This window comes from Crinia signifera, chromosome 3 (assembly GCF_055691185.1).
Source record: "Crinia signifera chromosome 3, ASM5569118v1, whole genome shotgun sequence".
NCBI lineage: Eukaryota > Metazoa > Chordata > Amphibia > Anura > Myobatrachidae > Crinia > Crinia signifera.
The window spans coordinates 1144113-1168995 of record NC_139219.1 but is presented as its reverse complement, the minus strand read 5'-3'; the positions used below and the strand labels follow the sequence as shown (position 1 = coordinate 1168995).

General features: G+C 47.1%; 1 protein-coding gene across 1 annotated transcript in view; it reads left to right on the top strand.

Annotated features, from left to right (window-relative positions):
• Nucleotides 1-24883, top strand: part of IARS2 (isoleucyl-tRNA synthetase 2, mitochondrial) — a 152241-nt gene that overhangs the window by 69447 nt on the left and 57911 nt on the right. The window contains exons 15-17 of the mRNA XM_083175133.1: nucleotides 2662-2770; nucleotides 3087-3189; nucleotides 7932-8057. Coding sequence (XP_083031259.1) covers nucleotides 2662-2770; nucleotides 3087-3189; nucleotides 7932-8057 — 338 coding nt within the window. The remainder of the gene's footprint in view (nucleotides 1-2661; nucleotides 2771-3086; nucleotides 3190-7931; nucleotides 8058-24883) is intronic.

Here is a 24883-nt window from a genome sequence, read left to right as displayed (position 1 = left end):
GTTTCTTCTTCTTTAAAAAGCTCTTCTATCCTCCACTCGTTACCTGTATTAATGGCACATGTTTGAACTGGTTATCTGTATAATAGACACCCGTCCACTCCCTCAAACGGCTGATGTATGGGGCTCCGACAGTCAGGATCCCGACAGTCGGGATCGCGACTGCCGGTGCTCTGACGGGGCGGGCTCACTGCGCTCACCATGCTGCGGCCTGGTGGCATGCTACGCTCGCCACAGGTTCTATTCTTCCTCTTTGGGGGTCGTGGACCCCCACAAGGGAGAATAGCCCCTGTAAATGGGGTCCTCCCTGTCGGAGCGTCATAAGGCACCCCTCTCTAACAGTCAAACTGCGACCTCTCCACCATGGCCAAGACCAGAGGACACCAGGAACAACATTGTAGAGCTGCACAAGGCTGGAATGAGCTACTCGACAATATACAAGCAGCTTGGTGAGAAGAGATCAACTGTTGGCGCAATTATTTAAAAAAGTTAAGAAATAGAAGATCACTGACAATCTCCCCCGATGTTGGGGCTCCATGCAAGATCTCACCTCGTGGGGTGTTAATGATATTGGGAACGGTGAGGAATCAACCCAGAACTACACGGGGGGACCTGGTCAGTGACCTCAAGAGAGCTGGGACGTTGTCATGGATTCAAATTCTGCAGCGCCTTAAAGGTCCCCCCTGCTTATGTCCAGACTTGTCTAAAGTTTGCCAGTGACAATCGGGATGATCCAGCGGAGGATTGGGAGAATTTCATGTGGTCAAATGAGAGCAAAATAGAACTTTTTTTGGTATAAACTCCACTTGCTGAGGGCGAAGAATGATGATATTAGACAGTGTGGCGAGCGTAGCGAGCCACTGAACCCGAAGCGTGGAGAGCGGGACGCGGAATACGAGCCCGAAGCATGGTGAGCGGACACAGAATGCATGTAAAGTAATCCGTGACCCATCGCGGGGCTCGCCACGCTTCGGGCTCGCAATCAATATCTAATATCAACTCCACACCTACGTGGATAGTGGGGGTATGAAAAGGTCAGAGGGCGCGTACCGCTGCGCTCGCCACGCTTTGGGTTGGCGTTGATAGTGGGGGTGGCGTTGACAATGGGGGTGCATTTAACATTGTAAGCACCCATCAGGGTGCTTCTACAATTAAAATATGAATCACATCGCATGCCGCTATATTGCATGCGATGCGATTCTATACGATCAAAATCGGGGGCGCCATACTAGGAAACGAGTACCGTCCTGTACCCCAGGATCTGTGAGGCAGACAGTGGGGTGTAGTGGCTGTGTGTAAATTTGCTGTCCTATTGATATACCATAGCACTGTTGTGACACTGTGGCATAGCCTTTCCTTTGTGCTTCTCTCCTGTACAGTTACTATCCTATACTAACAGTGTAGAGTGTTGTTTGACTGTGTAACATGGCAGTAGGCACTTCTAAGGTGTAACTCTAACCTCACTTCTCATTCTGAGGGCGCCCTGTTCTCTGATACATGTGCAGCAGGCCAACAAGATGTCCCTGTGTGGGCCTCACAGTTATCTGATGCAATGTCTCAATAAGCCTTTGAGCTAACAGCATCTCAAAGAGACCGAGAGACTGCTAGAACACAACAAGGAGACTTGTCTGCAGCTGTAGTAGGACTTGGTCTCACTAAGGCCCTGGTCCCTAGTAGTGTGTCTTCACAGACCGCTCCCCCACCTCCATTATTGGATAAGAGCTGTTTCCTCAGGTAATACAGTCACATGACTCTCGGGATGACATGCCTGCATTAGAGGGTGAGGCTATGGAGGAACCTGAACAGGTTTCTCAAGGGCTGGAGGATTTAATTGACATGGTGAAATTAACCTTTAAGGTACAGGATAAGGATCAGATCCCATCCCGTCCTACTATGTTTGGTAAGAGACACAAACAGATGGCGGCCTTTTCTGTCTTTGAGGAACTAGACCAGGGGTAGCCAACTCCAGTCCTCAAGAGCTACCAACAGTTCACGGTTTCCAGCTGACCTCAGATACACAGGTGCACTCATTACTGACTGACACATTTTAAAAGATCCACAGGTGGAGCTGTCCTGCAGTGTGTCCAATATTGTAAATACTACTGAGAGTGTAATGGACCCAGTTCAGTAGCACACCAACGGATGAGAGTGCTGGAATGGTATTACTGAATTCAGTCAGCATGATATTAATAAGGTGAGAGCCGGCGTGGTATTGAGAAGACGAGAGAGCCGGCGTGGTATTGAGAAGACGAGAGAGCCGGCGTGGTATTGAGAAGACGAGAGAGCCGGCGTGGTATTGAGAAGACGAGAGAGCCGGCGTGGTATTGAGAAGACGAGAGAGCCGGCGTGGTATTGAGAAGACGAGAGAGCCGGCGTGGTATTATTATTATTATTACGCCCTGTCCAATGGTGCCTATTACAGGAGAACATGGTAACTGCTCTGCTAAGTACAGTGAACAGCCATACACCAAACTAGAGGATCCCATACGCAGATAATGGTAGCTGTGTATGTGTGTGTATTACTAATGGTAACTAGATGGACGCAAGTCTTTATTTAGCCTCACTATGTAACTGTGTGTATATTGTATAGTGTTACTCATGGTAACTGTGTGTGTGTTTGTATATTGTATAGTGTTACTCAGGGTAGCTGTGTTTGTGGTGCAGGCGGGGACCAGAGAGCAGACGTGTATATGGAAGGGAAGGACCAGCTTGGTGGTTGGTTTCAGTCATCTCTACTTACCAGTGTGGCCGCTCAGAATAAAGCACCATACAGGTACACCCTGTTCTCTCACCTCTCTCTCACATCTCCCGATTCTCATTCCTTCCCCTCTATCTCCATTTCTCTCTCTCCCCCCTTTATGTCCCCTCCCCCTCTCTCCCCTCTCCTTCCCTCTCTCTTCTCCCACTCTCTCAGCTCTCCCCTCCCCCCTTTCCTCTCTCTCTTCTCCCCCCTTCCCCCTCTCTCTCTCTTCTCCCCCCTTCCCCCCTCTCTCTTTTCTCCCCCCCCCCCTCTCTCTCTCTCTCTCTCTCCTCCCCTGCTCACTATAAATGTTGATGATACATTGGTGCACTCTTTCTGTGTGTTCTAGAAACGTGGTTGTCCATGGCTTTACACTAAGTGAGAAAGGAGAGAAGATGTCCAAATCTGTTGGGAATGTGGTGGACCCAGATGTTGTAATAAATGGGGGACAGGTGAGATCTAGCGTCACATTTAGTATTTAACTTGTGCTCAAATAGAACTAAACTTGTTTGGCTTCTCTAATTGTGTCCCCCGATTCTGGCTATTGAGTCTGCACGGGATATTCCCCAGAAAGTTATTCCTATATTACAGAGGTTCCCAAACTGTGCGCCGCGGCTCCCTGGGGTGCCGCAGCGCTGTCACAGGGGTGCCGCGGCCGGTGGCCCTAATAAGGCTGCCTGGCAGCCGCATGTCTCCTTTAGCTGTGGTGCAAGCGGGCTGGGCAGGGAGCTTAGTTACTTAGCCGGCGCCCGGGACAGGGAGTACAGGCTGGGTGTGCAGTCAGCTAGCGGCATGGGGTGCGGGCAGGCGCCAATACTTAACAGACGGAGCCTCGCTGCCAGGGGACGTCACGGCTTCTGACCGCAGACACCGCTGCGGGCGACCTCCGGACAAGAAGGGGGAGAAGACTCTGCATCCAGCTTCCTGATGCGGAAACCGTAGGAGAACATCACCGGCACCCTTCCTCCCGTGGCTGCAGTCAGTGCACAATTATGCAGGTGCAGCTGCTGAATTAACTGTGTGCTTAAAATCATATATATATATATATATATATATATATATATATATATATATATATATATATATATATATAATTACCCAATAATCCTCTACGCGCTATGTATACAAATCCAATTAAGAATCTTTAACAATGGCTGCCTTACCACAAAATCCCCAAAGGGTTAAGGGACAGAAAGAACAACAAAATATGCATTTGTGGTGTGATGCCTAGAATTGATATATAAAGTCCATATACAGACGGCGCCGGCCTTATGCTTGCTGGCGAATCGCCAGCAGCATGCTGCTGGCGATCCGCCAGCAACACGGCGCGCCATCTGACTGAGACGCGCGTGCGTCCCCCACGCACGCGCGTCTCAGTATCCGGGCGGCCGGCCGGCGAGGCGGACGCAATACTGTCCGCCTCCCGCTCGAGGGGGGCTGGGGGGACCCGAGAAGGCTGTGGGGGGGTGCGGGCGCCCGGTGTGGGCACCGGGCGACCGTCGGAAGGGGACGGCAGCACCGTCGGAAGGGGACGCGCGCGCACCTCGTGCGCGCGCGTCCCCTTCCGACACACAGATGGCGCGGGAGCAGGGAATGGCGATGGCGTCGCCATCGCCATCCCCTGCAAAGATGAGCCCGGCCCCATCTGTATGTGGTGATCCCAATGTACAGTGAAGCAGACCAGAGGGTTTCGTCCAATTTCTTGTTTATTTATTTTCCTTCAAATTTGTCACCGGCAAAACCGTGAGAAATGTTCCAACGCGTTTCGTCTAAAGCGACTTCATCAGGGGTAACATCACAAATTCTAAAATACAAGTATTAATTTTTCAATAATAATGACAAATAAAACAAAATTCATACATTTACATAAAATACATGCATTAATAAGCTTCACTGATAGATAATAACCAATACAGGAAGAAATAGAACAAAAGAAGAAAAAGGTGGTGGTGAGAAAGGACAATTGATTCAACCCTGTGACTGAGTTAATAGGTAATACATATACCTTTTATCAAATAGGAGAAGAATTACTCCTCCAATAAGTATCGGGAGAAGGAACAGTTCTTCTAAACCTATAGAGAGATACAGTTCTCAGTGACCATGATAATGAAGAATCATACTTTAACTATAAGCTGAGAAAATACATACACACTTGTATACGCTTAATAGTATACAGTGTATAAAATACATATAATGCGGTAATTACCATACCATATTAAATGTGCCATTAATGATAATTACTGAAAAACATTTCTTTACATACCAATAAAATTCTAGGAAAAGGTTTTCCTTCCCTGTATAGTGCATCTATAAGAAGGTAATATGCCTATCAGTGACATTCTAACATCAAATATCTAATAATACATTCACTAAATAACATTGAACACAATGGCACATTTAATATTGTATGGTAATTACCGCATTATATGTATTTTAGGTGTTCACACACTTGTATACTATTAAGCGTATTATTCGCTCTTATTCCACTCTATAGAGATAAAGCAAAAAGTGTGTATGTATTTTCTCAGCTTATAGTTAAAGTATGATTCTTCATTATCATGGTCACTGAGAACTGTATCTCTCTATAGGTTTAGAAGAACTGTTCCTTCTCCCCGATACTTATTGGAGGAGTAATCCTTCTCCTATTTGATAAAAGGTATATGTATTACCTATTAACTCAGTCACAGGGTTGAATCAATTGTCCTTTCTCACCACCACCTTTTTCTTCTTTTGTTCTATTTCTTCCTGTATTGGTTATTATCTATCAGTGAAGCTTATTAATGCATGTATTTTATGTAAATGTATGAATTTTGTTTTATTTGTCATTATTATTGAAAAATTAATACTTGTATTTTAGAAGTTGTGATGTTACCCCTGATGAAGTCGCTTTAGACGAAACGTGTTGGAACATTTCTCACGGTTTTGCCGGTGACAAATTTGAAGGAAAATAAATAAACAAGAAATTGGACGAAACCCTCTGGTCTGCTTCACTGTACATTGGGATCACCACATATATGGACTTTATATATCAATTCTAGGCGCCACACCACAAATGCATAATATATATATATATATATAAATATATAAACAGGTGGACGGACCAGCACTCTCCTCAAGATCGCGAAGTAGGGCTGCGTGCCTTTGCCAGTATAAATACAATGCAGGGTTTCTCCTCCTCAAAGAAAAGTGGAAACGGCACGTCACTGCAGCAGAAGTGAACAAATCTTTATTAGAGCCAGCTGGTGCCTGTCTTACCGCAGCTGTGCTGAAATCCACGTGAAGCCTAATGATTTGGCGCCTGTTTTTTGAGCATTTAAAAGGTAAATCCGTCTGTGATGCTGTGTCATCCTGTTGCCTGTAAACTGTCTTGTTTGCCTCTTGATAAAGGGGCTGATGCCCCGAAACGAGCCGTTGAGGCTCTAATAAAGATTTGTTCACTTCTGCTGCAGTGACGTGCTGTTTCCACTTTTCTTTGAGGAGGAGAAACCCTGCATTGTATATATGTGTGTGTGTGTGTGTGTGTGTATATATATATATATATATATATATATATATATATATATATATATATATATATATATATATATATATATATATATATACTGTATGAAGACAATACTCCGGCACTCTGTGTGTCCCCAGGGACTTCCTTGCTCCGGTGCCCTCTTGATCGCTCCCTCAGGAGCGTGGTATACTGCACAAACAGAACATGCGGCACTCGAAGACTGTAGCTTGGTGAAGTCAAGTGGAAAAATTTAATGCCAGATCTACGTTTCGGGGTGATGAAGGGGTGATTCGACCCCGAAACGTAGATCTGGCATTCAATTTTTCCACTTGACTTCACCAAGCTACAGTCTCCGAGTGCCGCATGTTCTGTTTGTGCAGTATATATATATATATATATATATATATATATATATATATATATATATATATATATATATATATATATATATATATATAATTATGTATAACAGGAAATACCTAGCACTCCACTTATGAAATATAGGAAATACAATAAGTACAATAAGTATTCTTTATAACAACAAAGAATTACTATGGGTTCTGTCCCTCCCAATGTTTCATTCCCCCGTGGGGACCTTGCTCAGGGGGTGGGTTATCAAAGGAGATCAGACAAATAATATGCACAACTACAGTCAGCAAATCACATCCGCCAGGGAACTGGAGCCTACATTTTACATTTAATAGAGGAGGTGCACTAACTGCCACTCAAAACAATGCCATTAAGTCCTGGCCAGCGATGCTTGGCGTAACCCTCCCAACCATCCTTTTTTGCAAACAAGTTGATAAGTACATTTGGTACTTGTGTAGTTTCACGGCGCCAGGGCGTGTACTGTAGCCCTGGCTGGGCGGGGGGGAGGTGATGTCAAGGGGGTGGGGTGAGTAGAACACTGGTCTTTTCCTTAGGGGGGGAGGGGGGGGGCTGGCTTTGTGTATAACGCTGGGCGGGAACGTTATACACATAGAACACTGGTCTTTTCCCTAGGGGGGCGGGTTTGTGTATCCCGCTGGGTGGGAACGTTATATACACAGGGGATGAGTGACAGATCTGGCTAAATATATAAGAGATGGGCTCCGACATATGACACATTACAGATAATCTAATTCTAATATATTGTAATGGGATACGGTCATTGGGTCACCTGCAAGTTGTTGGACAGTCATTAGGTCGACACCATTTAGGTTGACATGAGTCTAGGTCGACAGGGTCATTAGGTCGACAGTGAAAAGGTTGACATGGGGTTTTTCACAGTTTTATGAGCCGACATGTGCCGGCAGGCAGTATTTCATGCCCTACCATCCACTAGGGGGCGTGGTGGGAGAATAAAATAGTGTGCCGAGTGCAGCGAGCCATGCGAGGGGACGCGGTGCACTTTAATCTGTGTCCATGTCGATGGTGTCGACATTCGGGTAAAAAAAACAGTGAAAAACCAATGTCGACCTTTTGACTGTCGACCTAACCGATGTTGACCTTATGACCCTGTCGACCTAGAGGCATGTCGACCTAAATGCATGTCGACCTGATGACTGTCTAACAACTTGCTGGTGACCAACTGGTCCACACCCGTAATTAGAACTGCAGACTGAGGTTGAAGACTCTGCAGAGCACAATCAATGTCTATAACATGCTGGTAGTGATGTGAGTTTATAGCCTGCTGCTTGTGTCTGACAGGATAAGGAGACCGAGCCGGCCTATGGAGCGGACGCTTTACGCTGGTGGGTGGCAGAGTCCAATGTGTTTACCGAAGTGATGATAGGACACACCGTACTTAACTCTGCACGGAACGACATCAATAAGGTAATATACAGTGAGTGGTTCTAGGGGTCACTGCGGCAGGAACTTGTGTGCGTAGCATGGAAATTGTAGTCACTTATAGAGCAGATGGCGGCTACCACTGTACAGTGAGATACAGAGCACTGCGGCCAGTAACCTGTGCACATAGGGATGTACAGTATTGTAGCCACTGGGAGGATAGCTGATGGCCACCTACCACTGTACAGTGAGATACAGAGCACTGCGGCCAGTAACCTGTGCAGATAGGGATGTACAGTATTGTAGCCACTAGGAGGATAGCCTATGGCCACCTACCACTGTACAGTGAGATACAGAGCACTGCGGCCAGTAACCTGTGCACATAGGGATGTACAGTATTGTAGCCACTGGGAGGATAGCTGATGGCCACCTACCACTGTACAGTGAGATACAGAGCACTGCGGCCAGTAACCTGTGCACATAGGGATGTACAGTATTGTAGCCACTGGGAGGATAGCCTATGGCCACCTACCACTGTACAGTGAGATACAGAGCACTGCAGCCAGTAACCTGTGCACATAGGGATGTACAGTATTGTAGCCACTGGGAGGATAGCCTATGGCCACCTACACTGTACAGTGAGATACAGAGCACTGCAGCCAGTAACCTGTGCACATAGGGATGTACAGTATTGTAGCCACTAGGAGGATAGCCTATGGCCACCTACCACTGTACAGTGAGATACAGAGCACTGCGGCCAGTAACCTGTGCACATAGGGATGTACAGTATTGTAGCCACTGGGAGGATAGCTGATGGCCACCTACCACTGTACAGTGAGATACAGAGCACTGCGGCCAGTAACCTGTGCAGATAGGGATGTACAGTATTGTAGCCACTAGGAGGATAGCCTATGGCCACCTACCACTGTACAGTGAGATACAGAGCACTGCGGCCAGTAACCTGTGCACATAGGGATGTACAGTATTGTAGCCACTGGGAGGATAGCTGATGGCCACCTACCACTGTACAGTGAGATACAGAGCACTGCGGCCAGTAACCTGTGCACATAGGGATGTACAGTATTGTAGCCACTGGGAGGATAGCCTATGGCCACCTACCACTGTACAGTGAGATACAGAGCACTGCAGCCAGTAACCTGTGCACATAGGGATGTACAGTATTGTAGCCACTGGGAGGATAGCCTATGGCCACCTACACTGTACAGTGAGATACAGAGCACTGCAGCCAGTAACCTGTGCACATAGGGATGTACAGTATTGTAGCCACTAGGAGGATAGCCTATGGCCACCTACCACTGTACAGTGAGATACAGAGCACTGCGGCCAGTAACCTGTGCACATAGGGATGTACAGTATTGTAGCCACTGGGAGGATAGCTGATGGCCACCTACCACTGTACAGTGAGATACAGAGCACTGCGGCCAGTAACCTGTGCACATAGGGATGTACAGTATTGTAGCCACTAGGAGGATAGCCTATGGCCACCTACCACTGTACAGTGAGATACAGAGCACTGCGGCCAGTAACCTGTGCACATAGGGATGTACAGTATTGTAGCCACTGGGAGGATAGCTGATGGCCACCTACCACTGTACAGTGAGATACAGAGCACTGCGGCCAGTAACCTGTGCACATAGGGATGTACAGTATTGTAGCCACTGGGAGGATAGCCTATGGCCACCTACCACTGTACAGTGAGATACAGAGCACTGCAGCCAGTAACCTGTGCACATAGGGATGTACAGTATTGTAGCCACTGGGAGGATAGCCTATGGCCACCTACACTGTACAGTGAGATACAGAGCACTGCAGCCAGTAACCTGTGCACATAGGGATGTACAGTATTGTAGCCACTGGGAGGATAGCTGATGGCCACCTACCACTGTACAGTGAGATACAGAGCACTGCGGCCAGTAACCTGTGCACATAGGGATGTACAGTATTGTAGCCACTGGGAGGATAGCCTATGGCCACCTACCACTGTACAGTGAGATACAGAGCACTGCGGCCAGTAACCTGTGCACATAGGGATGTACAGTATTGTAGCCACTAGGAGGATAGCCTATGGCCACCTACCACTGTACAGTGAGATACAGAGCACTGCGGCCAGTAACCTGTGCGCATAGGGATGTACAGTATTGTAGCCACTGGGAGGATAGCCTATGGCCACCTACCACTGTACAGTGAGATACAGAGCACTGCGGCCAGTAACCTGTGCACATAGGGATGTACAGTATTGTAGCCACTAGGAGGATAGCCTATGGCCACCTACCACTGTACAGTGAGATACAGAGCACTGCGGCCAGTAACCTGTGCACATAGGGATGTACAGTATTGTAGCCACTGGGAGGATAGCTGATGGCCACCTACCACTGTACAGTGAGATACAGAGCACTGCGGCCAGTAACCTGTGCACATAGGGATGTACAGTATTGTAGCCACTGGGAGGATAGCCTATGGCCACCTACCACTGTACAGTGAGATATAGAGCACTGCAGCCAGTAACCTGTGCACATAGGGATGTACAGTATTGTAGCCACTGGGAGGATAGCCTATGGCCACCTACACTGTACAGTGAGATACAGAGCACTGCAGCCAGTAACCTGTGCACATAGGGATGTACAGTATTGTAGCCACTGGGAGGATAGCTGATGGCCACTTACCACTGTACAGTGAGATACAGAGCACTGCGGCCAGTAACCTGTGCACATAGGGATGTACAGTATTGTAGCCACTGGGAGGATAGCCTATGGCCACCTACCACTGTACAGTGAGATACAGAGCACTGCGGCCAGTAACCTGTGCACATAGGGATGTACAGTATTGTAGCCACTAGGAGGATAGCCTATGGCCACCTACCACTGTACAGTGAGATACAGAGCACTGCGGCCAGTAACCTGTGCACATAGGGATGTACAGTATTGTAGCCACTGGGAGGATAGCCTATGGCCACCTACCACTGTACAGTGAGATACAGAGCACTGCGGCCAGTAACCTGTGCACATAGGGATGTACAGTATTGTAGCCACTAGGAGGATAGCCTATGGCCACCTACCACTGTACAGTGAGATACAGAGCACTGCGGCCAGTAACCTGTGCACATAGGGATGTACAGTATTGTAGCCACTGGGAGGATAGCTGATGGCCACCTACCACTGTACAGTGAGATACAGAGCACTGCGGCCAGTAACCTGTGCACATAGGGATGTACAGTATTGTAGCCACTGGGAGGATAGCCTATGGCCACCTACCACTGTACAGTGAGATACAGAGCACTGCAGCCAGTAACCTGTGCACATAGGGATGTACAGTATTGTAGCCACTGGGAGGATAGCCTATGGCCACCTACACTGTACAGTGAGATACAGAGCACTGCAGCCAGTAACCTGTGCACATAGGGATGTACAGTATTGTAGCCACTGGGAGGATAGCCTATGGCCACCTACCACTGTACAGTGAGATACAGAGCACTGCAGCCAGTAACCTGTGCACATAGGGATGTACAGTATTGTAGCCACTGGGAGGATAGCCTATGGCCACCTACCACTGTACAGTGAGATACAGAGCACTGCGGCCAGTAACCTGTGCACATAGGGATGTACAGTATTGTAGCCACTGGGAGGATAGCCTATGGCCACCTACCACTGTACAGTGAGATACAGAGCACTGCGGCCAGTAACCTGTGCACATAGGGATGTACAGTATTGTAGCCACTGAGAGGATAGCCTATGGCCACCTACCACTGTACAGTGAGATACAGAGCACTGCGGCCAGTAACCTGTGCACATAGGGATGCACAGTATTGTAGCCACTGGGAGGATAGCCTATGGCCACCTACCACTGTACGGTGAGATACAGAGCACTGCGGCCAGTAACCTGTGCACATAGGGATGTACAGTATTGTAGCTACTGGGAGGATAGCCTATGGCCACCTACCACTGTACAGTGAGATACAGAGCACTGCGGCCAGTAACCTGTGCACATAGGGATGTACAGTATTGTAGCCACTGGGAGGATAGCCTATGGCCACCTACCACTGTACGGTGAGATACAGAGCACTGCGGCCAGTAACCTGTGCACATAGGGATGTACAGTATTGTAGCCACTGGGAGGATAGCCTATGGCCACCTACCACTGTACAGTGAGATACAGAGCACTGCGTCCAGTAACCTGTGCACATAGGGATGTACAGTATTGTAGCCACTGGGAGGATAGCCTATGGCCACCTACCACTGTACAGTGAGATACAGAGCACTGCGTCCAGTAACCTGTGCACATAGGGATGCACAGTATTGTAGCCACTGGGAGGATAGCCTATGGCCACCTACCACTGTACGGTGAGATACAGAGCACTGCGGCCAGTATCCTGTGCACATAGGGATGTACAGTATTGTAGCCACTGAGAGGATAGCCTATGGCCACCTACCACTGTACAGTGAGATACAGAGCACTGCGGCCAGTAACCTGTGCACATAGGGATGTACAGTATTGTAGCCACTGAGAGGATAGCCTATGGCCACCTACCACTGTACAGTGAGATACAGAGCACTGCGGCCAGTAACCTGTGCACATAGGGATGCACAGTATTGTAGCCACTGGGAGGATAGCCTATGGCCACCTACACTGTACAGTGAGATACAGAGCACTGCGGCCAGTAACCTGTGCACATAGTGATGCACAGTATTGTAGCCACTGGGAGGATAGCCTATGGCCACCTACCACTGTACGGTGAGATACAGAGCACTGCGGCCAGTAACCTGTGCACATAGGGATGTACAGTATTGTAGCCACTGAGAGGATAGCCTATGGCCACCTACCACTGTACAGTGAGATACAGAGCACTGCATCCAGTAACCTGTGCACATAGGGATGCACTGTATTGTAGCCACTGGGAGGATAGCCTATGGCCACCTACCACTGTACAGTGAGATACAGAGCACTGCGGCCAGTAACCTGTGCACATAGGGATGTACAGTATTGTAGCCACTGGGAGGATAGCTGATGGCCACCTACCACTGTACAGTGAGATACAGAGCACTGCGGCCAGTAACCTGTGCACATAGAGATGTACAGTATTGTAGCCACTGGGAGGATAGCCTATGGCCACCTACCACTGTACAGTGAGATACAGAGCACTGCGGCCTGTAACCTGAGCACATAGGGATGTACAGTATTGTAGCCACTGGGAGGATCAGAGAGCCGATGGCCACCTACCACTGTACAGTGTGATACAGAAATACGCACCTTGAGCCTGACGTGTACTGTTTATTGAATGGGTGTAATATCTTGTTGTCCAGTGTGTGCCCACCAGGTAAGTACTAGGCTAATCCCCCCGCCTCTCCCTTCCTCTACGGCCGGCCGTCGGCTATTTTCCCTCTTGGGGGTGCACGACCCCCATAGAGGGAGAATAGAACAGGTGGCAAGCGTAGCGTAGCTCGCCACCGTGCCCACAAGGGGCTTTGTTGCGCTGGCCACGCTGTCTGAGACCAGGCAGTCGGCATAATGACTGTCGGGATCCCGACTGTCGGTGAATCATACCATACCTGGAGTTAACAGTGACTCATTTTATATCCCCATGTGGACACCCCCTTTTTAACATAATTTTTGGCCGTCGCACTAATAGTGGGTACATACGGTGAGATATGCACTATACTTGTCTTTCTGGACTCACAGGGGATCCTAGGCTTCCCGGAGACATTCCGAAATCACAGGGGGTCCTAGGCTTCCCGGAGACACTAGGTTTGGAATCCAACCAACCATGCAGAGATGTCTCCTGACTGGCACCAACATGAGAGGTCCAGCGCGAGGGCCTGAGGGGTGTGGAGTGAAGGGAAGTGCTGTCAGTCTGGGGTGTGCCTGACTCTGCGGAGAGGGCCCAGTAGGAGATAGCGCATCTAAGAGTCGTCCTAGGCGCCCAGAGGTGACTAGTGACTGGCTGGGGCAGCGGCTTTTTCTTCATGTGGTTCTAGTCACATATGGATATTAATGCTCACTGTATATATGTACATAGTGTGGTTATGGTTTACATGTTTATTAGGTGTGCTTACTGTGTGATCCCAGAACCCGTGCAACCCCGGGGCACCGTGCCCAGCTATAAACTCTGGCATTCTCAAAGCAGAGACGGGAGATGGGGTAAAGTAGCTGCATATGTGATCCCAGGGCCCTCACATCAGTGCTACTAGTTTTCTTCTACGATCCCCATGGCAGCCATAACACTGGGATGTTCCCTTCCCCCATAGAATTAGACAGGATAATTTTTCTCTAGGACCGCCCACCTTGGGGTATAATAGCCTCCTCCTCCTCCTCCTCCATGTCTTTTTTCCTGTCTCCGTTAGAGTTAGGACAGAGTAGGCTGTTATGTTTGTTTTAAGCAGGGTTACCTCACGCAGCATGGAGCTGAAAGGGTGGCTACCCGGGGAGAAGAAGTGTCTAACTAGCTGTAGCTATGTTAGTACAGTATTCCTGCCTGATACATCGCGCAATGGATAGTACAATACAGCGCTAGGATCAGCGTTGGTGAATAATGGTAAAGTCCCACGTGGAGCATAGGTACCTGTGGCTGTGATGGTGCAGCAGGCGGCAGGGCTGGATGCGCGCTCCACGTGGAGTAGATGCAGACCGGCTAAAGCCGCGTCTGCACGCTCCAGAGATATCAGGCAGACGGGGCGGAAGTGTGCGCGTGCGTCACTTCCGCCTGAGACGCCGGGGGACGGGCGATAAATGCTTCCCCAAGGAAACAAGGGGAAGCATATTGGTTCCGCTCGGCCATCCTGAACAAAGGTGATCCAGGGAACGGAGGGTTAAGGCGCCATTTTTAAAGACGCAAATGACAAGCGTGCTTTACACTGGATCTCAGTGCCTGGCTGTCTGACCGCTGTGCGCAATGGATGAGCCTTCTCCCCATAAGCCGGATAATGCCCCTCAGAGGTAAGCCCTTGGGTTTTCTGGGCATTAGTTGTTTTATTTGTAGCATTACTACAGAATAGTACTTAGTGTTTTCTTCTTTGTAGTGTGCCTATAGAACAGGATGAGGATGTACCTGCTATTCCTAAAAAGAGGACAGCCAAAAAGAAATTTATACAGACAAATTGCATGTCATGCGATAAATCCTTTGCATCTGCCCAAAAGAAATCTCTATGTGGAGAATGTGAGGCAAGACAGGACAGATTGGAGAAGAAAGAAAAGAAATCAGATGTTCTTAGAGAACTCATGGACTGGATGAAAGAATCCTTTGTGTCAAAACAGGAGTTTGTGCAGTCACAGACTCAGAAAAGATCCAGAACCCAGGCAGAGTTTAGCCAGGAGGGTTATAAAGAAGAGCCAAGCACGTCGGAGGCAAAGAACCCCTTATTCGAGGATAGGGAGAAGAAGGGAAGAACTTTCCCGGTTCACAAAATGGTCAGGGAAACCATTTCCAAGGAATGGACAAATATGGATAAAAAACTGACTCTGGGGAATCGTATTGAAAAAATGTACCCATATAAAGATGACGAGTTCCTGGGATGGTGCTCCATCCCTAAGGTAGATGCTGCTGTAGCAGAGCTGACCTCCAAGTCTACTATCCCGGTAGAGGACGCAGCAGCATTTAAGGACTCAATGGATAGAAAGATTGAGAATGGATTAAGAAAGGTTCATACGGCCTCAGCGGGGTCCCTTAAGGCTACGGTAGCAGTCGCATCAGTGTCCAGGGCCCTGAGACTGTGGGCAGCTAACCTACAGACAGACATAGAAGAAAGAATCTCTAAACATTATGTATTAAAAAGTTTGGAAGTGATGCAGAAATCCATAGATTACCTGTGTGAGGCCTCCCTAGATTCAGTGGCCTTTGCGGCGAAGACTATGGCGGCAGGGGTAACAGCGAGGAGAGCCCTATGGCTAAAACCCTGGAGCGCTGACGCGAATTCCAAGAACAAGCTGACTACCCTGCAGTTTGAGGGAAAATTTCTCTTCGGCTCGAACCTGGACACAATGATACAGAGATTGTCTGGAGGGAAATCTGTACGCCTCCCGCAGGACAGAAAGAGTCGCTTTCCGTATCCGAGCACAAACAAGCAATCCTATAGGGATTCTAGAAGTTATAGGCCTGGTAGGCCCTACTATAGGAGAGGTGGAGCAAATACTTCACGACAAGCTTTTCGGCAGTCCTTTCGCGGGCGCTTTCAGCCTGACAGAGGAAGGTCATGACTATGTCCAGGAGACATTGATAGGAGCCAGACTCCTCCAGTTCAGAAGCCAATGGGAGAATACCATATCCGACAGATGGGTGCTAAGGATAATCCAGCAGGGTTATCGGATCGAATTTACGGAAATTCCACAACAGAACAGATTCCTGACATCCAGGGTACCTACAGAAAAAGGAAAAAGGTCAGCTTTATGCTCCAAGATAAGTCAACTACTGGAGCAGGGAGCGATCGAGTTAGTACCCCAGATTTACCACAAGAAAGGATTCTACTCCAGCCTATTCCTGGTGGAAAAGAACAGTGGAGGATTCAGGACGATCCTGGATCTCAGGGATCTAAATTGTTTTATCAAAAGAATAAAATTTCGCATGGAGAGCCTATCATCCATAGTGACGGGCATAAGGCGAGACGAATACTTAGTGTCAATCGATCTCAAAGACGCTTATTACCATATTCCAATTTGCCTGGAACACAGAAGATTTCTAAGGTTCTATGTGGCCGGTCAACATCTCCAGTTCACGTGCCTCCCGTTCGGGTTAAGAACATCCCCGAGAGTCTTCACCAAAGTTCTGATTACACTGGTAGCGGAGATGAGGAAGCAGAAGGTCCAGATCTGGCCATACTTGGACGACTTATTGATAGCTGGGAGCTCAGTGGAAGGACTGAAGCAAAGTCTGAATCTGGTCACGGAAACCCTGCAAAGTCACGGATGGGTGATAAACAAAGACAAAAGTCAATTGATACCGACCAGAAATATTCTTTTTTTGGGGGTAAGGATAGATACCAGAAATTATTCTGTAGCCCTATCACTCGAGAGGTGCAGGAGAATGAAGAAGTTAATCCTGGAAAGCCTGCAAGGAAAGAAAATTCCCCTAATAAAAGGGGTACAGTTACTCGGAATGATGGTTTCCTGTATAAAAGTGATTCCGTGGGCTCAGTGGAATTCAAGACCGCTTCAGTGGTTCCTTCTGCCTTTGCTGAAAAAAGGCCTAAAAGACCAGCACATGATAGGGTTACCAAGCCATGTGAAACAATCTCTGAGATGGTGGATCCAGGACTTGGAAAACAAGACCTCAAGTTTAGAAAACCCACAGTTCCTGGTCCTTACGACGGACGCCAGTTTAGTGGGATGGGGAGGTCATCTCGGGAAGATGTCGGTTCAAGGAACGTGGTCCAGGGAAGAAGCAAAGAACTCTTCCAATCTCAGAGAATTGCAGGCAGTCTGGGAAGCTATGTGCCTATTAAGATCCAAGATTCGGGGCACACATCTAAGAGTGATGTCCGACAATGTGACGGTAGTCGCACACATAAACCATCAAGGCGGGACCAGGAGTCTGAAACTGATGAGGATGTCGGAAGAAATTATGAAGTGGTCGGAGAAGAACCTAAAGTCAATCTCTGCAACTTATATTCCAGGCAAGAAAAATGTCATAGCAGACTACCTAAGTCGCAAGACTGTGTTGCCAGGGGAATGGGAGTTGAACGGCGAGGTGTTTCTACAGATAACAAGGATTTTTGGAACGCCAGAAGTGGACCTGATGGCCACCTATTCGAACAGGAAGGTAAACGAATTCTACGCAAAGTATTATCATCCACAGGCGAAGACGTTAGACACTTTCTCGACCAAGTGGGCGTTCAAACTAGGATACCTGTTCCCTCCATTCCCTATGATAACCAAAGTACTAAAAAAGATCAGGGAGGACCAAGTACTAGTACTGATAATTCTGCCACATTGGCCAAGAAGGGCCTGGTTTTCGAATGTACTAAGAATGGCGATACAAGGACCGTGGCAGCTACCAAGCAGGCCGGACCTCCTACATCAAGGGCCAATGCTGCATCCAGAGCCAGCGAGTTTACAACTAGAGGCATGGAAATTGAGCGGCAGATCCTAAAGAGGCACAACTTGTCAGCCCAAGTGACTGAGATGATGCTGAGAGCCAGGAAGAAAGTTTCTTCGGAGGCTTACTATAAAACCTGGTATAAGTTTATCAGTTGGGGACAGTTCAAAGATGACTTTATGGACATTCCGACTGATCGAGTATTACAATTCCTGTTTGAGGGTTTCCAGATGGGGTTGGCCACAGCAACAATTAAGGCACAGATATCTGCACTAAGTGTATTATTGGACAGGCCTCTAGCAGAGGAGAGAATTGTTAAGAGGTTTGGCAGGGCGATGAAGAGGATCAGACCGCCGATTAAATCGATTGTGGCCCCCTGGGACCTAAACCTGCTCCTGACGGTGTTGACAAAGGATCCCTTTGAACCACTGGAAGATTGCCCACTAAAATACCTAACATGGAAAGTGGTATTTCTAGTAGCTGTGACTTCAGCTCGACGAGTCAGTGAGCTTCAGGCACTGTGGATGGAGGAACCATATCTCATAATATTCCCTGATAGGGTAGTCTTACGGACACATCCAGATTTCATTCCCAAGGTGGTATCAGCCTTTCACCTGAACCAGGAGATAACCTTACCTGATTTCTATCCTCAGCCTAAAGATAGAGAGGAAGAGGCCTGGCACACGTTAGACCTGGTGAGAGGGATAACGTTGTATCTGGAAAGAACGAAGGCGTTCAGGTTAACTAAGCACCTGTTTGTGATTCCGGAAGGAATTAAGAAGGGCAAAGCGCCTGTGAAGCAGACCATATCCCGTTGGATAAGAGAGACCATCCTATTCGCTTATAAGAAAGAGGGCAAAGCACCACCTTCCATTGTGCAGGCACACTCTACCCGGGCAGTGTCTACCTCATGGGCGAATAAGGCGAAGGCGTCAACAGCTGAGATCTGTAAGGCAGCAACATGGTCATCTATCCATACTTTCTCAAACCATTATTCACTTAACGTTTCTACTGCCCACTTTGGGACGCATGTAATGCAAGAAGCCCTTATGGGTGAATGAATATAGATATATATATAAAAAAATTTCATGCAGTATTTTAGCCCTCCCGTGTGTTTACTTGGGTATGTCCCAGTGTTATGGCTGCCATGGGGATCGTAGAAGAAAGAGTCGAATTATACTCACCGATAATTCCTTTTTCTTCCTAGAGATCCCATGGCAGCCACTAGTTTTCCCCTCCCTATGTTATGTTTTTTTCTCCAGGACATATTTCGGAGACATGAAAAGACATGGAGGAGGAGGAGGAGGAGGCTATTATACCCCAAGGTGGGCGGTCCTAGAGAAAAATTATCCTGTCTAATTCTATGGGGGAAGGGAACATCCCAGTGTTATGGCTGCCATGGGATCTCTAGGAAGAAAAAGGAATTATCGGTGAGTATAATTCGACTCTTTCAGCAGGAAAATGTTGGCGATTCCTTCAACATTTTGCCTAGGCATTACATACAATACCAGGCATTGTGAAGAATGACCAGTACAGAATGCCTAGGACATGTATGTAATAATGATCATTTCATAGTTTACCGACCGGTATTTAGGCAATGCCGACTGTAACACATTGGGCAGTATTCAATGCTCCGGATTGACGTTTTTTTCTTTTTCTTTTGGTGAATCAGCAAGTTTTTTTTCGCCAAAAATAAAATTCGCGGTATTCAATGATCACTGTTCACCGAAAGCGAACAGCGAATGCCGTCCAATTTATCGTTTCATAGTCGCTGCTATTTGCTGTTGTAGTGGAGTTTTTTGCATATTTTGCCGAAAGTGTATTCAATGCCAAAATGGAGAACTGTGTTCACTGTTTTTTTTGTCGAAGTTCTCCGTTCCGCTTTCGACATCTTTTTTAGGTGAGCTGAAATTTGTACTTCTAATATAAATGTTTTTAATCCTTTTTTTGTTGTCTACACGTCATTTTTTTTTTTTATTATTTGAAGGATCTTGCTAATTTTATTTTTTCTCCCCATTATTTGTGCAGGGGGGCGGGGACCCGCTTATTAAATATGCACTGCACTGGCTCTTGCTCATTAGATATGCACGGAGCGGGACCAGCTCAGCACACAGTACTGCCTGGGTCATCCAGCCCTCCCTTCTGTGGATACATGTGTGCTCCGTCCCTCTCCGCAGCAGCGGCCCTGTCCCCATCCGCCTGTGCAGCTCCAGTCTCTGTATTGTGATATTTTCGCTGCCAGGGGCAGAGAGCCCCAGAGGCGTTGAATACAATGACCGGCGGGCTAGCTGGGAATTTCGCTGACGGGAGAAGCATGCATTGAATACATGCCATTGCCGGTAATATATACCTCTCTCCCTCTCCAGACCCAGAGTTCCTTTTATTCCATGTTCAGAGGATTGCTGCACTAATTATTGGGGTACCTCTGATATCTGGTAAAGCCCTTCCGTTACTGAGACACCCAGTCCCCGCGCTGCTCGGCCCTAGTGCCTAACTCCATCTGTCCATCTGTGCCTACTGTATGGGTTACACCAGGGGTGGCCAAACCTGTCATCAAGATTTACCAACAGTACATGTACATTGGGCAACTTGTGATCTGTAGTAGGAATATGGCAATGTGACAGTAATGACTACACCTGGGCACCTGCTAGATGATCTGGAAAATGTCGTACGTTGGTAGATCTCCAGGACAGTTTTTATGGAATGGATTTGAGAGCTAATAATTAAAGTGATAGGTAAATTATGTGTTGGACCACAGTGAAATGAAAAAAATCAAGATAGTTGATAGTAAATAAATAAATAAAGGTTGGCACCTGTAAGAAAGTTATACTGTTTACAACTCCCTTTGCGGAAAGTGGGAATCCTTCTTATTGGGAAACCAAGCTAGCCTGTCCCTACCTCTAACCGATGTGGACCAGCTCCGCACACAGTACTGCCTGGGTCATCCAGCCCTCCCTTCTGTGGATACATGTGTGCTCCGTCCCTCTCCGCCTGTGCAGCATTACGAACCATTCCAGCACCAGAAAGGTTAAACTTCTAGACTGTCCTCAGGACAGCCCAGCTTCCTCTCCTCTACCCCGCCTCCTAAGCCAGCTACTTTCAGTTTTACAACACATTTGTTGGTAAGCTGCTCAATCTGAGGTGTGTCACTCAGGTGCCAAATGGGAGGGGTAATTCTGGCTAGGAAAAAGACATTTTGTATCCCAATTGCACACGGAGTGAGAGATCTCTACATAATAATCAGATAATACAGATTAAGCCCAGACATATGTTACTGCTTATGGGATGTATGGCATACATCACTGGCATGCCTGATTCTCATTCCGAACTCAGAAGCTAAGCAGTGATTGGCCGGGCTAGTACTCGTAGGGGTGACCGACGAGGAATACCCGGAGCTGTAACACACTGGATAGCAGTAACGCCATCATTCGGCCCAAAGGAGCAATACATTTCTCTCCACTTTCCTTGCCTCCTTTTCACACTCCAAATTGTGAACCAGGACCACACCACACTAATGATACCTAGAGGGGGTTTAATGTCATGCGTCAAATACATCTGTGTGAGCAAAAAATCATATCTGTAAATTTGTCTAAAATTATTCAAGGATATGATCAGACTGTCTCACATGGTGTACTCATTCTAATTATTTTCGCTACCACAAAATTGTATTTATTCTGTTAATTTTGTATGATAGAATTATTTGTTGCTACGCGTACTGATATTTTAGCATAGTTACCCAATAAAAGTTACATTTTAATATATCCAATCTTTTTCATTACATAAGTCTGCCCCAAAAACCTTGTTGTTCTCCCTTCGTCACCCTTGTGACAAAATATATTTTTTCATTGTGCGTACACACCATTACAGTTCTGGTCCAGACACTTATAAAGTGTAAAAGACCTCTGCAAACCTTTCAAACCCTGTCGGCCATAGTCCAGCTCTGTTTAAACCTAATAAAGAGCGATAGCTCAATCAGCAGCGCTCCCGTCACTATCCAGACGAGGCGCACGGCTATGAGGATTCAGTCCCCACAATGCCATGGGTTATTTCATGCTCTGACAGGGCACTATGGCAAACGTCACTATCCAGACGAGGCGCACGGCTATGAGGATTCAGTCCCCACAATGCCATGGGTTATTTCATGCTCTGACAGGGCACTATGGCAAACGTCACCAACGGTGGACTCTGAAGTGTAATTTCTCCACAGGATAACCTTCGGTATTCCTGCTCAATGGAAGTTGGAGAATAATTTGACTTAGTATTCCTCCAGGCCTCTAGTAGCCTTGCACCCCAGCAGGGTAGCGTTTTGGGGATGCAGCTGTGGCGGTGCGGTACGAATTGTGTAATGGTTATCCATTCAAACAACGCCATTACCCTAACTGTGTGGAGTTTATGTAATTCTCCCCGTACTTGCGTGGGATTACTCCAGGTACTCCCGTTTTCTCCCACAAACAATTCGGTTTGTCAATTCTTACGGTTCTCCACTAAATTATGTTGGCGGAGTAACACTGCCTGCAGCTTTTATAATGAATAGCTAATATGGCCTTGACTACGCATCCCTTCAGGGACGCAATCTCTCTTTGGTAAAAGTTTTACTGGTTACCAATGTTGACGGCCGTGTTCACTTCAGCGCCACCAGTGACGTGCGGTGAGGTTAGTGACAGGTGAGGCAGGAGCTTTTGCGAAATGGGAACAAGTCCCGCCAGTGCCGTAACTAGACATTTTGGTGCCCTGCACCAGAAAAGGAATTTGTATCCCCTATACTGAAAAAACAAGAATTCATTTGGCTTCATGGAAAAGGGGCATGGTCACATAATAGTACCAATAACACCATAATGCCCCTCATACATTATGCCGCACACTTTAATGCCCATATTACATTATGCCGCACACTGTAATGCCCATATCACATTATAATCGCACACCATAATGCCCATGTCACATTATAATCGCACACCATAATGTCCATGTCACATTATATTGCACACCGTAATGCCCATGTCACATTATATTGCACACCGTAATGCCCATGTCACATTATATTGTACACCGTAATGCCCATATCACATTATAATCGCACACCATAATGCCCATGTCACATTATATTGCACACCGTAATACCCATGTCACATTATATTGCACACCGTAATGCCCACGTCACATTATATTGCACACCGTAATGCCCATATCACATTATGCTGCACACCGTAATGTCCATGTCACATTATATTGCACACCGTAATGCCCATGTCACATTATACCGCACACCATAATGCCCATGTCACATTATACCGCACACCGTAATGCCCATGTCACATTATATTGCACACCGTAATGCCCATGTCACATTATACTGCACACCGTAATGCCCATGTCACATTATACCGCACACCGTAATGTCCATGTCACATTATATTGCACACCGTAATGCCCATGCCCATGTCACATTATACCGCACACCGTAATGTCCATGTCACATTATACCGCACACCGTAATGTCCATGTCACATTATATTGCACACCGTAATGCCCATGTCACATTATACTGCACACCGTAATGCCCATATCACATTATGCTGCACACCGTAATGTCCATGTCACATTATATTGCACACCGTAATGCCCATGTCACATTATACTGCACACCGTAATGCCCATGTCATATTATACCGCACAACGTAATGCCCATGTCACATTATACCGCACACCGTAATGCCCATGTCACATTATATTGCACACCGTAATGCCCATGTCACATTATATTGCACAACGTAATGCCCATGTCACATTATATTGCACACCGTAATGCCCATGTCACATTATACCGCACACCGTAATGCCCATGTCACATTATACCGCACACCGTAATGCCCATGTCACATTATATTGCACACTGTAATGCCCATATCACATTATATTGCACACCGTAATGCCCATGTCACATTATATTGCACACCGTAATGTCCATGTCACATTATATTGCACACCGTAATGCCCATGTCACATTATATTGCACACCGTAATGTCCGTGTCACATTATATTGCACACCGTAATGCCCATGCCCATGTCACATTATATACCGCACACCGTAATGCCCATGTCACATTATATTGCACACCGTAATGCCCATGTCACATTATATTGCACACCGTAATGCCCATGTCACATTATATTGCACACCGTAATACCCATATCACATTATGCCGCACACCGTAATGTCCATGTCACATTATACCGCACACCGTAATGTCCATGTCACATTATAACGCACACCGTAATGTCCATGTCACATTATATTGCACACCGTAATGCCCATGTCACATTATATTGCACACCGTAATGCCCATGTCACATTATATTGCACACCGTAATGCCCATGTCACATTATATTGCACACCGTAATGTCCGTGTCACATTATATTGCACACCGTAATGCCCATGTCACATTATATACCGCACACCGTAATGCCCATGTCACATTATATTGCACACCGTAATGCCCATGTCACATTATATTGCACACCGTAATGCCCATGTCACATTATATTGCACACCGTAATACCCATATCACATTATGCCGCACACCGTAATGTCCATGTCACATTATACCGCACACCGTAATGTCCATGTCACATTATAACGCACACCGTAATGTCCATGTCACATTATATTGCACACCGTAATGTCCATGTCACATTATATTGCACACCGTAATGCCCATGTCACATTATATTGCACACCGTAATGTCCGTGTCACATTATATTGCACACCGTAATGCCCGTGTCACATTATATACCGCACACCGTAATGCCCATGTCACATTATATTGC